The 17101-nt window shown below is 60.7% G+C and overlaps 1 protein-coding gene across 1 annotated transcript in view; it reads right to left on the reverse strand.

Moving 5' to 3' along the window:
* The window catches only part of PTPRN2 (protein tyrosine phosphatase receptor type N2), a 174951-nt gene that overhangs the window by 135676 nt on the left and 22174 nt on the right, over positions 1 to 17101 (reverse strand). Inside the window, exon 2 of the mRNA XM_056134846.1 lies at positions 11546 to 11596. Coding sequence (XP_055990821.1) covers positions 11546 to 11596 — 51 coding nt within the window. The remainder of the gene's footprint in view (positions 1 to 11545; positions 11597 to 17101) is intronic.

Genomic DNA, 17101 nt, shown 5'->3' on the forward strand with positions numbered 1-17101 from the left:
GGGGGGGGGGCTCTCCCCCGGTTCTCCCTGCAGGCACACAGCGGCCTCAGCCCCTTGTCGGAAGGTTCCTCACAGACCTCGTCGTCACGTCCTTTCTCGCGCGGCGTGGACTTCGTGGGTGCTGCTTTTCTCTCTTGCTCTAAAACGTTCATTTCCTCTGAAAATTAATCCCCCCAATTTCCTCTAGTTCTGGGGGAAATAATGGAACTACCACGCCACACTTGCAGCCGATTTCACGGGGACGGCCGGGAGCAGCAGCTGTGGGCCCCGAGGGTCCCGCGGTCGCCCGCACTAAGGCCCTCGTGGAAACGCCTTATTATCACACCCCACACGGCTGCGCGCGCCATTCCAGGCTCTGTTCTTCTCGCCCATCTGTCCGCCACCACCAGCACCTCGGGGCAGTGGCCCCTCCCGGCCGGGCGCCCAGGCCGGCCCCCCTGGAGCCGTCTGCTCACTGACAGGAGCCGCTGTGAGGGGGCAGCACTGCGGGCCCCCTGCCCTGCCCTGCCCTGCCCTGCGCCCCGCAGCCTCCCCCGCTGTCCGGCATCGCCTCAGCTCTGGGTGCCGTCCACCCTCGGCCAGCGGCTCTTCCATTCTGGGGCCGCGGCCATGCCCACCCCCTCTGGTCATCTGGGCTGTGGGAGGCAGACCCCAAGGGGGGTCTAGAGCGTGGGAGGGCCGCAGGCTCAGGCGGCATGCAAGGGGCCTCGGCCTGAGTCCACTGACCACCTGGACATAGGCCCTCGCCGCCCCTGCAGGCCTGGGCACGTCCTCCCTTGGGGTCCTGCCATGCCCCATAGCATGGGTACACCTGGGCAGGAGCCCCGATAATGGCAGCACAGACGTACCTCCACGGCCACGTGGGCCCCAAGGCCACAGCACCAACCCTGCATGGCCGTGACCTTCCTGCCGTGTGTGCCCTGTAACCTCCCTGCCATGTGTCCCATGACCTTCCTGCCATGTCCCATGACCTTCCTGCCGTGTGTGCCCTGTAACCTCCCTGCCACGTGTCCTGTGACCTTCCTGCCATGTGTCCCATGACCTTCCTGCTGTGTCTGTCTCGTGATCTTCCTGCCTTGTGTGTCCCATGATCTTCCCTGCCATGTCCACCCTGTGACCTTCCTGCCATGTGTCCCGTGACCTTGCTAGCGTGTCCCATGACCTTTCTATTCATGTGTGTCCCATGACTTTCCTGCCGTGTCTGTCCCGTGATCTTCCTGCCTTGTGTGTCCCATGATCTTCCCTGCCATGTCTGTCCTGTGACCTTCCTGCCATGTGTCCCATGACCTTCCTGCCGTGTCTGTCCCGTGATCTTCCTGCCTCGTGTGTCCCATGATCTTCCCTGCCATGTCTGTCCTGTGACCTTCCTGCCATGTGTCCCGTGACCTTGCTAGCGTGTCCCATGACCTTTCTATTCATGTGTGTCCCGTGACCTTCCTGCCGTGTCTGTCCCGTGATCTTCCTGCCTTGTGTGTCCCATGATCTTCCCTGCCATGTCCACCCTGTGACCTTCCTGCCATGTGTCCCATGACCTTGCTAGCATGTCCCATGACCTTTCTATTCATGTGTGTCCCGTGACCTTCCTGCCGTGTCTGTCCCGTGATCTTCCTGCCTTGTGTGTCCCATGATCTTCCCTGCCGTGTCTGTCCCGTGACCTTCCTGCCCATCTCGACCCCCGCGTAGGCAGACACAGAGCAGCCCTCTCTGCAGCTGGCAGTGCACCGGCAAGGACAGGCACCGAGGGCAGCGGCCTCCCCACGGCCCCTCCCTTCTCAATGCCCCATTTCTGGCGATTTCTCTGCACCAACACTGCAGGTCTAGGGTGGGGCTGGGGCCGGGGACACCAGGCAGCCCCCCCAGTGTCCCCACGTCTCAGCTCACACCCCACTGCCTTTACCCTGGCCCCAGGCCATGGGACCCGACCACTGACCACTGCACTGTGTCACGTGGCTAACGTCTCTGTGCTGCTCGCTCCCACGTCAGCCTGGCTCAGTTCCCGACCCAGAGCAGCGGCATGCCCACGGCCCTGGACGCCAGCTGCGCCCTTGCCACAGGCACGGTTCCCCACAGCTGCCCAGGGCCTCGGACCAGGTGCCGCTTAGACCGTGCACCTCAGCACACAGGTAGGCAAAGGCAGGGCCAGAGTTCAGGTAAGGCCATGATCTTCAACTACTCTCTCTGGTTTCCTCACTCTGGTCCCCATCACCACCATCATCTCCGCCATTACCATCACCATCATCTCCACCATCACCATCATCTCCACCACCATCATCTCCACCATCACCATCATCATCATCTCCACCATCACCATCATCTCCACCACCGTCATCTCCACCATCACCACCATCATCTCCACCATCACCATCATCATCATCTCCACCATCACCATCATCATCATCTCCACCATCACCATGAATGTGTGCCAGGGTCTTCTCTAAGTGTGTCCTGCTCATCAGCCTTCAAAGAAATAAAATCACCCCATCAGACCCAGTCCTGTGGATGTTCGGAGCAGTCAGGACCTTGGGTCGTGGAGCCCGTGTGTCATTCAGATCCTAGCCAGACACAGACCTGGCCGAGCCGCTCATGCACTGCCCTGGCCGCGTCCACTGCTGTTCCTCTCAGGCCCCTCCTCCCCCAGCGTGCTCTGCCCACCCCAGGATCAGGAGCTCACGGCAGGCTCAAGCCGGCACACGGGCCCGTGGGGGTCACGCTCAGTGTGGTCTGAAACACGCCATCTCGGCCCTCCAGAGACGCCCCGGGTGGGGCTGCGCTTCCCCCCACCCACGCAGGCGCTCTGCTGCGTGCACACCCGGCAGATGAGCACCTGGGCCCCTGTGAGTGCCCAGACTCCCCCCTCACTCCCCTGCTAAGCACCCACCTCACCCGCCCGCCGGGTACTGCTGCCCCAAATACGGGGGCCAGACCCTCATGAGACTCCACAAGGTGCAGGCCCACAGCAGGAGTGCGGATGGGACACACGGTCACTGCACATGAGCACTTGGCTGGGACACGCTTCGAGGCCCAGAGCCCAGACTCACGCCCCCACCCAGGGGTGATTCTCTCGTGACAGAAAGCGTCCTGCGGGCAGGCACACAGCCGTTTCCTCAAGAGGCGGGACGCCGGAGCCCTGGCCTCCAGACCTCTGAGAGGTGCGTGGTCTCTGCGCTGTGGACCATGGCACATGCTGCAGGCGTAGCGTGTCATGACGTGGCCTGGGCATCATGTGCTGTGGGTCTGTCGTGCGCTGCGTTGCCACATGGAGTGTTAGCTGTGTATACTCACTTGTGAGCTCTGTGCCCATGTGTGAGGGGAATGTCCTGGGGCTGGTGGACTCTCACTGTGGGTGGTGCTCCCATCCACGCGTGCCCTGGCACCTGTCCTGGTCCCTCTGACAGAGCCAGGGCAGCCAGGGTGACGCAGCTCAAAGCAGCACAGGGCAGGTACGAGGAATGACTCGGGGCATTCACACACCCGCCTGTCCCCGGCCGAGGTCCCAGGGAAGTGCCACGATACTTCACACATCCCTGGGGCACAGCCAAGGCTCTTCCTCACACAAGCTGCAGTGTCGGCGTGGCACACTGTCATTCACACTGATCTGCACGTCCACAGAGAAATCTCTCTGTGGCTGTGATGCTCTTGCGAACGATCTGGAGTCCCAACAAGGACGCTGGACCCGCCTGGCTTTGTTCACAGGCGCAGCTGCGAGCACGCCCAGACAGGATGGGTCTGGCGGGAGCAGCACCTCAGAGGCACATTCAGGACCGAGAGGAAGCAGGAAGCACCACCCCGCGGGCTCTGGGCCGCTCGCAGGCTAGGCCAGTCTCTGCACTGCCCAGCACCAGGGACCCTGGTTAGGGCCAATGACCAGCGGCACAGCGGGCAGCAGCCCCTCACTGCCCCCGAGGGACGAGTGACCCAAATATTTCATGGTGGTGGGCAGCCTGACCTGCAAGCACACAGATCCGACCATATGCATGTGGTCCACACGTGTGTCAACATGCACACATGGAGGGCACAAGACCTACATGTGAGCATGCATGCAGACACACATGCACACATGTGTGCACAGAACTACACGTGAACGTGCGTGTAGGCGCTCACTCATGTAAGAGACATGCAGGCACAGAGCTCTACATTTGAGCATCCTGTAGACACTCACGTAGATACACACGGGCACATGCAGACGCACAGACCTACATGAGAACATGCATGTAGATACACAGGCACATGCAGGCACACAAGCCATGCACACACAGTGCATATATACACACCCGGGCACATGCACGCACAGACCTGCAGATGAACATACATGTAGATACATGGATGTCCATGTGTCCTCAGCACACAATCACAGAGGACATGTGGATCCATTTGCATAGACAGGCAAATGCATGCATGCATGTGAAAGACCCACAAAATATGCACAAGGGCACATGTGAGCGTACACATGCAGGCTCACAAACACATGTCTACACGTACATACACACAACTTCACATGTACACATGGGACACATGTATGGACAGGGGAGGACACGTGCTGGCATACATGCATAAAACACACAAGCATGTTTTGAGAACACATGAAGGGCACACAAGTAGACTGTGTGTGGTGGGTGCTTGTGTGGCACACAACCGTACAAGGGAGCCTGTGTGGCCCACATGCATGTGGAGGGCATGTGTGCGGGCACACAGATAAGCATGTGTGGAGATGCATGTGCTTGATAAAGTCTCTTTACAGGCACACAAGCATGCACGTAAATGTGTGTTTGAATGCACACACATGAGGACACACATGCAGGCACGCACCACATGGACAAAGACAGACACACAGACCAGGCACTCGGCACACGGGCACACACACAGACACAGAACAAGGCGCTGGGCTCGACTGAGCGTGGAAACACAGAGTCGACCCAGATGCAAACAAGCCCCCGGACCCCAGACCCTGGGTCTCGCTGCCCTTTGTCCTGCCCTAGCGACGGCCACTGCAGTGTGGGCGACGAGCCCCAAGACGGGTCTGAGCCCGTGAGCCCAGCCCTGCCCCACCAGACCAGAGCACCAGAGGTGAGCCCGCGGCAGACACCCAGGCGGGCAGGGAGGAACGCGCGTCTGAGCGGAGGACTGGGCTTCCTGCGCCCCCGTAACGGGTCTGACGTGTGGAGAATGGCGGGGGGGGGGGGGGGGCTCTGCCCTGGGACACGGAACGCCGTGTCTCTCCCGGGAGCGCAGGCGCGGGACTCGCCGCCTTCCTGAAGTTCCAAGACCACTGAGCAGGGGCCTGGTCTGCTGGTCTGCTCCACCTCACAGGGCTGGGCGGTGTCTGTGTGTGTGTCTGTGTGTGTCTGTCTGTGTGTGCCTGTCTGTGTGTGTCTGCGTGTTATGTCTATGTATGTCTGTGTGTCGCTGTTTGTGTGTCTCTGTGTGTGTCTGTGTGTCTGTGTGTATCTGTGTGTGTGTCTGTGTCTGTTTCTCTCTGTCTGTCTGTGTCTGTGTGTGTCTGTGTGTATCTGTGTGTCTGTGTGTGTCTCTCTGTGTCTGTGTGTGTGTGTCTGTGTGTGTCTGTGTGTCTCTCTGTGTGTGTGTCTGTGTGCATCTGTGTCTGTGTGTCTGTGCGTGTGTCTGTGTGTCTGTCTCTGTGTTTGTGTGTCTCTCTGTGTGTGTGTCTGTGTGTGTCTGTGTCTGTGTGGTGGGGGTGCTGCTGTTGGCTCTGGTTTTGGTCGCGAGGCCCCACACATGTGGCTGCGTTCCCGGCCCCTCACTTCTTCCATTTCTTCCATTTGTGCCTATTTCCGGAATATCGAGAATGTGACTCCGAGGCCCCTCAGCTGTGTGTGAGGACCCTTCCCCGCTCCTTGCTGGGGTGGCCACAGCCGCAGAGGCCACAGCTACCACTGACCACAGCCACACACAGCGGTGAGTGTGGCCTCGGTCAGACACATATGAGCATGGCAGAGGAAGGGGCCCAGGGCGGGGGCCACAAGCTGGACATCGCCGTGTGACTGACCACGGGCCCCACAGCGAGTGCTTCCGGGGAACCGTGTCCACCTCGAGACACGAGGATCTGGAAGATCTGGAGGATCATGGCGGGTGGGCAGGAAGGGTCTGGGCTTCTGCCATGCCCAGGTGAGGCCGCTTGCAGGCCGCGGCCTCCTGGGAAAGGATGTGCCCATGGCACCTGTGTGCTGTGACATCCGTGTGCTGTGACATCCGTATGCTGTGACATCCATGTGCTGTGACATCCGTATGCTGTGACATCCGTGTGCTGTGACATCCGTATGCTGTGACATCCGTGTGCTGTGACATCCGTGTGCTGTGCGGCGGCTCCCTGAGAGCGGAGAGCAGGCATCGTAGACCCAGCTGGACCTGAGCCCCTGTTCTGGTCTCTGTAACGGGCCTGGGTCCTGCAGTGGACAGGCCTGGCCACTGCTTGCTGCTCCGAGGGGCTTGGGTGCGAGAGCATTCTAGAAGGCAGCCCTCAGTCCAGCCCCACCGGGGGTCCCCGCAGCCTCGGGGCTCTCGGGGGAACAAGCCCCATCATGGCTGCAAAGGGGTCAGGCCACAGTGGCCTGTGTCAGCACCCGTGTCCCACCCCCGCCAGCCCCCCCTGCCCCCCACCAGGCCCAGTGCTGCAGGGAGGCCGCCTGGGCTGGGGTTCGAGCCCAGGCAACCCCAGGGCTGCAGCACGTGAGGTAGACCCAGCTCGGGGCCTGAGGCAGTGACTGCGCACACTCCAGCACGGGACATGGCGGGCAACTGGCTCCTCTCAGGATGCTCCGGTGAGGGACGCCCCCAGCGCCCCTGCCGCCCACGCGTGCGCCTGCACTCCTGCTTGCTTGACTCGCGGGATAGACACGGAGGGGCTTGCGGGCCCTGCGTGTTCCATGCTGTTCTGCGGGCCCCACGCTGCAGCCTGGAGCTGGGCCACGCAGCGCGCCACAGGGGCACATCCCACGGCTGCACCGGCTCCTGCCCCTCCGAGACGGCGACTCGAAGTGTCTCTGCAGCGGCGGCCGGCAGCCTGACGCTCCGTTTCCCTCCTGAGTCTGTCGGGCAACTTCACCCACGTAAGCACTTGAACTCATCACAAAGGGAACGTCGCACCGTTCAGAAACACTGAAGGGACAATGGGATCACCGCGCCGGCTCCCCAGGGAAGGCCGGGGAGAGAGAGGGGAGGCCCTGTGACTCACCACAGAACGCTCTGGAACCATCGCAGTGGCCCGCAGTGACCGCCCTCCATGCTCCCTCCTGTCGTCACTGCCCACCCTCACCCCACCTGCTCTCCCTCCTCCTCTGGCCCTCGGCCTCGGTGCTCCCCTGCCTCTCCCGAGTCTCACCTCCACCTGCACTCGCCCGGCCTGACCTCCAGCCCATGCGGCCACCACGTCCCCAACTCACCTCCCAGCCCTCGCCTCCTCCCACCATGGCTGCATGTGTCCCCACTGCCCCGTGCTCACCCGTCTGCCCTGCCTGTGTCACTGTCCCGTGTGGTGCCCTCACCCCCTCCCGCGTCACTGCCGAGTATCCCGACTACCTCCCGCACTCATCACCTCAAGGGCTCAGTGTGGCTGCCAGGGCACGGCCCTCTGCCTACCCCCCCCCACACACACACGGGCCACACAGCCGGGTCCCTGGAAACCCTCCCACCATTTTGTTCTCACTCACCGTCCACTGTGCATGGTACACCGTTCTGTGGGACCGAATGACGCGTGCTTTGCTGTTTCCCAGACCTTAAAAACGCACATCAAGGACTGCCTGGCTCCATAAATCAAGGCTGAGTCCACATTCGCATTTAAATCGCTCTCCTGTGGCCCGAGGGACAGGCCAGCGGGTAGGACGTCTGCCCTGCACGCAGCCATGGGGTTCCTCCCCAACACCCCCGAGGGTCCCCAGGCCCGCCAGGAGTGACCCCTGAGCATCGCCAGGTGTGGCCCCCAAACAAAAACTGAAACCATAAACCAGTTTCCTTCCAAAGCATCCGAGCTTCAGCCTGGGTGAACGCAGCCCACCCAGGGGGCGGGAGGCAGGGGAGGGAGGCCCCAGGCTGTGGGGAAGGGCAGGAGCCTGGCAGAGCTTCTCACGAGTCCCCGGGCCTCTCCCTCGCTTGCGGAGGCCAGTGCAGGCACACGGGAGGCCCCGTGAGAGCTGACAGGAATGCTGCGGGGGGATGCCCCAAGCCGCCGGCCACCCCGGCCGACCCTCAGGAGCTGGCCTGGTCACCGCGGCACACTGGTGGTGTCTGGGCCGGGACCAGCTCCGCCTCTGAGGACAGCCAGCCCTTGACTGTGTTGAGGACGAGGGAGGGTCCCTGGCCCCAGACCCTGAGCAGGCTCGGAGCAGCCACCTGGGACACGGCTGGGCTAGAGGGGGCATGACCCGAGCCCGGGGGCAGGCCCAGCAGGTCCATCCACAGTCCCGGGGACTCTACCTGAAGCCAGTGACCACACACCAATGGAGTGGGCGGGGGCCATCCAACAGCCACACCCAGGACCACCCACAGCCTTCCCAAAGGGCCACAGGAGAGGGGCGCAGGGAGCAGAGGGCACGGCAGTCCAGGGCGGTTCCAGGGCCACACGCCTGGGATCCTGCACGGGACTCTGCCCAGGACCCTCACCTAGAGGCCAGTACTGGGGGTCCTGCACCTGGGGACCCTGCACCTGGGGATCCAGTGCTGAGGGATCTGGTGCTGAGGAATCCTAACCTGGGATCCTGTACCTGGGGATCTGGTGCCAAGGGATTCAGTGCTAAGGGAGCCAATGCTGAGGGATCCGGTGCTGAGGGACCCAGTGCTGAGGGATCCTAACCTGGAGTTCCTACACCTGGGGATTCAGTAACAGGGGATCCTGCACTTGGAGATCCAGTGTCAGGGGATTCTACACCTGGGGATCCAGTGCTGAGGGATCCAGTGCTAAGTGACCCAGTGCTGAGGAATCTGGTACTAAGGGATCCAGTGCGGAAGGATCATAACCTGGGGATCCTGCACCTGGAGATCCAGTGCTGAGGGATCCAGTGCTGAGGGATCCAGTGCTGAGGGATCCAGTGCTGAGGGATCTGGTGCTGAGGAATCCTAACCTGGGATCCTGTACCTGGGGATCTGGTGCCAAGGGATTCAGTGCTAAGGGATCCAATGCTGAGGGATTCAGTGCTGAGGGATCCAATGCTGAGGGATCCAGTGCTGAGGGATCCAATGCTGAGGGATCCAGTGCTGAGGGATCCAGTGCTGAGGGATCCAATGCTGAAGGATCATAACCTGGGGATCCTGCGCCTGGAGATCCAGTGCTGAGGGATCCAGTGCCGAGGGACCCAGCGCTCAAGGATCCTAACCTGGGGATCCTGCATCTGGGGATCCAGTGTGGGGTGCTGAAGTCCTTCCTAGTGCAGTTCCCTGGCCACCTGGCCTGTGGTGTTTGTGGACGAACTCTGGGCACTGGTCCTGATGGGGGCGGCTGTTACTGGGGGAACTGGCGTTTCCCGCAATTCCACGGCTCCGGGGCCTTGCAGGTGCCTGTGGCCAGGGCCGAGGTCAGGAAAAGCCGCCCCTCGAGGTCTGAAAAGCTCAGTGTCCACCCCTGCATTTGCTCACAGGAGTCCCGCGACACCTCCCAACGCCCCGTCCCTCTGGCCCATGTAGACCATAGAACTCACCTTCCTCTTCCCTTCTTGTGACCCGCACGTAACGCGTCCCTTTCTGCCCTTATAGAAAACCATTATCCTGCCCCATAAGCCTTGTCACATTGTGGGATTATAGTTCTAAGCATTTTAAGAAGCAACACTGGTTTGTCCTTGCTCCTCCAGCAGCAGGGAGCTTAGGGTCATTGAGTTGCTCCCACCACAGTGCTCCCAGGGCCACCCAATTCCATCAGGCGCTCCCAATCCTCCGTGTTTATCTCTAACCTCTCCTCTGTGCTCTGCTTCCCCTACCTGCGAATCACTTGTATGCCCAAACCAGACCCTGTAACCTGTGGGCCAAATCCTCTGAGGGCTGAGGATTTTGTATATGTGAGTGAAAAATTGCTTCTTTTCTTTCCTTTATGCCTCTTGCGTGGTTTCCTCTGGAGCAATGTCCTTTTTGTATAGACACAGGAAGACAGTTAGCACGAGGCTCTTGTAATGTGGGAGTTAATTGACTCCGAATAACGTTTACTCCTGGGCATCCATCATACTTACTTGACCTAAGCCTCAGTTGCCCTGAGTTCCTAGCACCCCAAAACCAGGGTCCCGACAAAGGGACTGGATGAACCCAGGGCAAGCTGTGAGCTACGCTGGCACTGCAAAGGGACAGGCTAAGCTCCATGAGTATAGTAAGTTAAGAGCACGGTCATGGACAAACTCTGTCATGACCCAACAAGAAGCAACCTGCTGGGGTCAGGAAGGACGAACCTGGCTGAGGACTGTGGTCTGGGACACAGCGAGACGCCCCCAGGAAGAGCCACCCTTTAAGCTCCACACATCTCTTAACTGTGTCCACACAGAACGACTAGAAATGCTAGTAAGAAGCAAATTGAAGACGACTGTTTAGTGGATATTAGCTAAGGAAAGGGGAAAGCAATGTGTCCTTAGGCGAATCCCACCCAGGGGCGAATCCTTAGGCGAATCCCACCCTCCTAGTAAGGATCTAGAGTGCTGAGCCCTTAGGTGAAATTTCGTCCTTGGGTAAATCCCCTAGAAGAGCTTCCCCCAAGGAAGGGCTTTACGCCCGCTCACTGTCTGTCTAGACAATGTTCAACCACACCCACGTGTCACCTCATGTGGGTGTGGTTGAACTTTGCCCCAACCCTTTCCGATTTCTCTTTAACTGACGCTGTGAGACTTGAATAAAGGGCGGCTGATGACCAGCCAGCGTGTGGCTTCCGTTCCTTCGCTCGTCTGTCACCGTTGGCCTGCCAACGGTGATTGGCCCCGAACACACCAAGGGAATCGCGGGTCACCGCAAAACGGTGACCCTCCCCCATCCCGAACAGTGATGCCACATGACCATCAGTGTGTGGCTCGCGTGGGTGGTAGCTCCAGCTTGTCCGTGGCGTGCGGATCTTTGGGCAAGGAGCCCTGGCTCCCGTGGCAGTCTTCATGCTCCCAGGTCTTGCAGCTGCTCGTCAGCTACCCAGGAGGAGCGAGCACCTGGGACCCTGCACCTGGGACCCTGCTCCCGGGACCCGTGTCTGGGACCCTGCCCTGGGGCATGCTCAGCGGGGACCCCCTCCCGCGAAGCTCACAGCCCCCAGAGCCCCCGGCGCCGCATGCTCTCTGGCTGCTGTGACCACGGGAGAGCAGTGTCGCGAGGGGGCGACTGAGACTCTGACAGAACTCAGGGGCAGGGCCAAGGGGCACAGCGGGGGGGGGGGGGCACGAGCAGCCCGCAGCCCCAGGTCTGACTGGCGTGGAGCAGGCAGTCACAGGATGGCCGAGGTGGGTGTGCAGTGTCTCACAGTGCCCAAGTGGACACTGCATCCCTGACCTCCGCGGCCCCCACGTGTGGCCCTCGCCTGCTGCCCTGTGCTGAGTCAGTGTCCCAGCCTCCCTGTGCCCGCGGACATGGCCTCACTCACCATCCACACACAGCTCCGAGTCCCTGCAGAGTCCATCCTGGATCAGGCAGCCTGGAAGGAGAAGGGACAGTCAAGGTCACGGCAGAGCCTCGCCCAGGCTGGTGGTGGCGGGGGCCCGACTTCCCCCCGCTTAGCCCATGTGGGCCTACGAGAAAGTGGGCCCCTGCAGCGGGCCTGACTCGCCCCAGGAAAGATGATGGGACACCCCATAGACACCTCCCACCCAAGCAGCTGGGCTGAGACCCCAGCCCCTCAGTGGCCTGGGGATGAGGACTGGGCAGGAGAGAGAAGGAAGGGGCTTCCCTGCTTGCCAGGACTGTGAGTCCAGATGGACCCCTCCAGTGGCCGTGGACACAGTCAGTGCCACATAGAGACATGTGATAGGCACCATTAAGCACAGGGACACACGGTCAGCATCAAGGTCAGCATCACATGTCACGGTGCCACAGGACACATGATATCACATGACACAGTGCCATGGGACACACAGTATCACATGACATGGTGCGATGAGACACGTGGTCAGTATCACATGACATGGTGCCATGGGACACATGGTAACACATGACACGGTGCCACGGGACACATGGTAACAAATGACATGGTGCCACGGGATATGTGGTATCACATGACACAGTATCACATGACATGATGCCACGGGATAAGTGGTCAGTATCACATGACACGGTGCCACGTGGCACAGAGTAACACATGACATGGTGCCACGGGACACACGGTATCACACGGCACAGTGCCTTGGGACACAGTATCACATGACACTGTGCCACAGGACATGTGGTCAGTATCACATGACACGGTGCCATGGGATACGTGGTAACATATGACATGGTGCCACAGGACACATGGTATCATATGACACAGTGCCACAGGATACATGGTAACATATGACACGGTGCCACGGGACACATGGTAACACATGACACAGTGCCACGGGACACGTGGTATCACATGACACAGTTCCACAGGACACATGGTAACACATGACATGGTGCCACGGGAGACACAGTATCACATGACATGATGCCATGGGACATGTGGTCAGTATCACATAGCACATTATTGCCATGGGACACATAGTCTGCATCCCATAGCATGGTGCCATAGGACATGCAGTTCGTGTCACATCACTGCACACTTTTGTCTGCATCCCAAGGGGCTTTAATTATCTTTCTTCTTGTCCTGGCTTTCCTGAAACATAATAAAATCTTCCAAAGAGGGCATTTGCTGCTTTGCTCATTGGAACCAAGAAAGCATCTCAGCGTGTTTCCAAGGACACAGATTCCAGCAAAGCCTTGGGAAGGTGCCACGGGCCAGAAACAGGCACCCAGGGCCCAGGCGAGCGTGGGACGGTGTCAAAGCCAAGCTCAGTGCAGAATCAGGGGCAGAATCAGCCAGGGAGTGTCCACTGGTGGCAGGTGCTGCCTCGCCTGACCCAAAGGCCCAACACGGACTTCTCTCACCACGAGCCCCTGGCCCAGGCAGCCACTCTGAGATCCGCTGAGATCTGCTCTGCTCCGAGCAGGGCTGTGGGTGAGGCTCTGACACCCTCCACGGGCCCGGCCCATGGTCTGGTGCTGGAAGGAGGCACTGGGTTCTGGGGCAAGGGCCACGGGGGTCCCCAGCCTGTCTGCCCTGTGCTGAGCGACTGTCTGCCAGCTCCTGCCCGCAGCAGAGCTGCCCTTAGCCCAGCCACAACAGACACGAGGGCCACAACCATCACCACCTCCCAGACACAGGGACCTAGCTCAGGGGGCCGTCGGGGCCGTGAGGGCCCGAGTCCCACATTCCTGCCAGGAACTGAGCATTCGGGCCGGCAGAGCACTGCTGGGGAGGGCCGCCCCCGATGGAGAAGCTACAAGGGTGGGACATGGGGCTGTTGCTTCCGCAGGACACAGCAGAGACAGACAGACGCCTGCACCAGGCTGGCGGCGACCTCGGTCACAGCAGGGCTGTACCCTGGGCTCAAGGACACGTGAGGCCTGGGGTCTCCCGGCAGCTTCTGCCCTCCTGGGGTCTCCAGGGGCGCTGCCTCGCTGGACAGGGGCAGTCACCACATCAGCCTGGGGACTCTGCCTTACGGCTGCCGCCCTGGGGTGAGGCGCCCACAGCGCAACTGAACGCCCAGGACAGCGTGTGCAAACCCAAGCCAGGAGAGGCTCCTTCCTCCCTGCCGCCTACACCCATCTCGTGGCAGGAGAACTGAAAGCCAGCCGCTCACCACCCGCAGGACAGAGGAGCAGCCCAATGGCCTCCCCTCCGTTCAGCGAGAGGCGGGGGGGAGCCCGACCCCCAGGCCCGGAGCAGAATGCCGCACTCACTCCTGCAGACGGGGACCTGAAGTCCCGGCACCACACGGCTCACGCGGGGAGCTTGGGGGAACCTTGCCCGGGGACAGACGGCGGCACTGGGGGAAAACTGCCCGTCCTCTGCATCTGCGCACCTCACAGCTCTGGGGGGTTCCACGTGATGAAGGCCCAGAAATGAAGAAACTGGGAAATCGCCAGGAATAAAATAATGTCAGTTTCCTCCAGGCCAGAAATAACCCCTGCCATTGTTACCGCAGGGGTACGGAGCTGCGGTCACCCAGTCTCACACGCCGCAAGGCCACTGTGAGGCCTGGGCACGGCTGCACCCTGAATCTTGACCACTGCCCACTGACTAGTCCCACACAGTCCCGGAATCTGCCGGTCATGTCCACTGCTGCCTCTGTCCATCCCGAGAATGATGCCAGGGTCGGCCCCCTGGACCAGGGACCCGTGAGAGGACTCCGATGTCCCCACCAGGCTGACCCCTCTGAGAGAGGCCCCGATGTCACCTGTGAGACTCCAGAGACGCTTCCGAGACCCCCACCCTGAGAATGAAGTATGGGCCTGAACCTCCCCTCCGGGTTGGTTTAAGGGAAACGTCCACACACAGGAGTATCCCTGTCCCCTCGCGGGACAGTCCCGTCCACTCACAGGAGTGTCCCGGCAAGGGAGGCCCCATCCACACACAGTCACACACGACTGGCACTGACTTCGCCCCGCAGGGAGGGTGGGCTAGGGCCGACTGCCCACCCCGAGGGCCCCAACACCAAGCCCCAAGCCAGACTGCCCAGCAGGCCTGTGGAGTGGCCCCACGGTCCTCCCTGACCTCCAACTCACACCGTCCTCCCCTCCTCCCACCCGTGCTACCCCCTCCTCTCACCCCTGCTCTGCCCTCCTCCCGCACTCTCCCTGCCCTTCTCTGACCCTGCTCCTACACTCCTTTCTGCCCCCTCTTCCCTGCCCCTCCTCCTCTCCCCCTGCCTCAGGCCTGTCCTCTCTGACCCCCTGTGACTGGGCAGGCCCCCCTTCCCGCACACATGGAGACTCAGAAGACAGGACTTGGGCCTGGGGACCCATGTACAGAGCTCAGATCCTGGCCCCTGGCTGCACTCCACATGCTCGCGACGCTGACTATGATTCTACCAACAGGAACACCAGTCCGGCTCCTTGAAGGCTGAGCTGAACTTACTGAAGAAAATGAAAATACTTGCCGAAGCTTGTCACAACAGAAAACTAAAAGGCAGCAGCAGGAGAAAGGACAGTGCCTAGATAGCACCCGGAGGAGGGACAGCGCCAGACAGTGCCAGAAAAGAGCGAGAACAGGGCCAGGACAGTGCCAGGACAGTTGGACAGTGCAAGACAGCTGGACAGTGCAGAACAGCCGGACACTGCAGGACAGTTGGACAGTGCAGGACAGCTGGACAGTGCCAGGACAGCTGGACAGTGCAGGACAGTCGGACAGCGCCAGGACAGCCTGACAGCGCAGGACAGCTGGACAGTCCAGCAACGTTGGACAGTGCCAGGACATTCTGATAGTGCAGGACCATCGAATAGTGACAGGACAGCTGGACTGTGCAGGACAGTCGGACAGTGCCAGGACAGCGTAGGACAGTCAGACTGTGCAGGATAGTCGGACAGTGCCAGGACAGTCAGACAGTGCAGGACAGCTGGACAGTGCAGCAATGTTGGACAGTACCAGGACATCCTGATATTGCAGGACAGTCGAACAGTTTAGGACAGTCAGACAGTGCAGGATACTCGGGACCGTGCTATGGCAGTCGGACAGTGCCAGGATAATTGGACAGTGCCAGGACAGTTAGATAGCGCAGGACAGTCAGATAGTGCAGAATAGTCAGACAGTGCAGGACAGCCACACTCTGTACAACAGTCACACAGTGCCAGGACATTCGGACAGTGCAGGACAGCCAGACATTGCAGGACATATGGACAGTGCAGGACATTTTGACAGTGCAGGACAGTCAGACATGCCAGGACAGCCGGACAGTGCAAGACAGTCAGACAGTGCCAGAACAGCTGGACAGTCGGATATGCCAGGACAGTCGGACAGTGCAGGGCATCCGGACAGTGCCAGAACAGTGCAGGACAGTCAGACAGTGCCCACTGGGGGCCTGCCTCACGTGTCCTTGTTGGCCCTCACTGCTGTGTTTGGAAGACACGACACCCTCACACTCCATGATCTAAGTCCCGTCAATAACGCGAGGCCTGGTGAGGCCACGTATCGATTGACTTGGCCAGGGACGACCCAGACCGCAGCACACAAGCCAGGTTGCAGCAGTGAGGCAATGACACACGTCTCAGTGCGGCTGACCACTGCACCTGACTCCTGCCGGGCACTCACTCTCCCCGCCCACAGTGACCGACTCCACACCCCTAGATCCACAGTGACACTGGAATTGGCTTCCCCAGACCCCCAGTGACGGGACACCGGCTCTTGCAGACCCACAGTGACCAGACGCCACTCCCCTGACCCTCAGTGACCAGGCCCCAGATCTGATCCTGTTGGGATCCAGTGAGGATCGGCCACAGGCTTGTGCTGAAATGGAACAAGGGAAGCTCCTTCCTGGGGCCACAGGGAGCCCCAGGCCAAGCCCACAGCCCAGGGGAGACTGACTGGGCTGTCCCAGACCCAGCAGCAGGCCAGAGCCCGGGTTCAACTTCACAACCTGAGTGACGTCCCCAGGTTATTGCACCGAGCCTGTGGGGGCCTGGGAACCAGACACTGGCAGACGCGGGGCTGAGAACCGCAGGGGTGGTCCCGGTGTCGGCTCCTGCCTGCCTGCAGCCCACAGCACCACGTACTGCCGAAAGCCCGGAAGGGACGAGGAGAGCCCAGCAGGACACCAACTGCCCCTGGGCCTCCTCACTGCCACCAGGGCCTAACTCGTGAGAGCTCTCACAGGAGGGAGTAGAATCTCCACCCCCCCCCCCAACTGACCCAAGAAGGGGGAAGACCACAGCCAGGCTCTGCCCGCAGGGATTCCAGGCAGTAACGCTTCCAGCACCAGGAAGTGTGAGCAGATGTGAGGGGACGTGATCGGCAGTGACAGAGCGAAGCGTGTGGTGGTGGAATCGGAGCTCAGGGGACGGTCTCAGGAGAGGCGCCACAACTGAGGGACCAGAGTGACTCCGAGATAGGACGGAAGGAGAGGCAACAGCACATGGGGGCGGGCGTGAGTGCAGGGAGATGGTCAGCATCGCCACGTCCCCG

This window comes from Sorex fumeus, unplaced genomic scaffold, assembly GCF_029834395.1.
Source record: "Sorex fumeus unplaced genomic scaffold, SorFum_2.1 ptg000107l, whole genome shotgun sequence".
Classification (NCBI taxonomy): Eukaryota; Metazoa; Chordata; class Mammalia; order Eulipotyphla; family Soricidae; genus Sorex; species Sorex fumeus.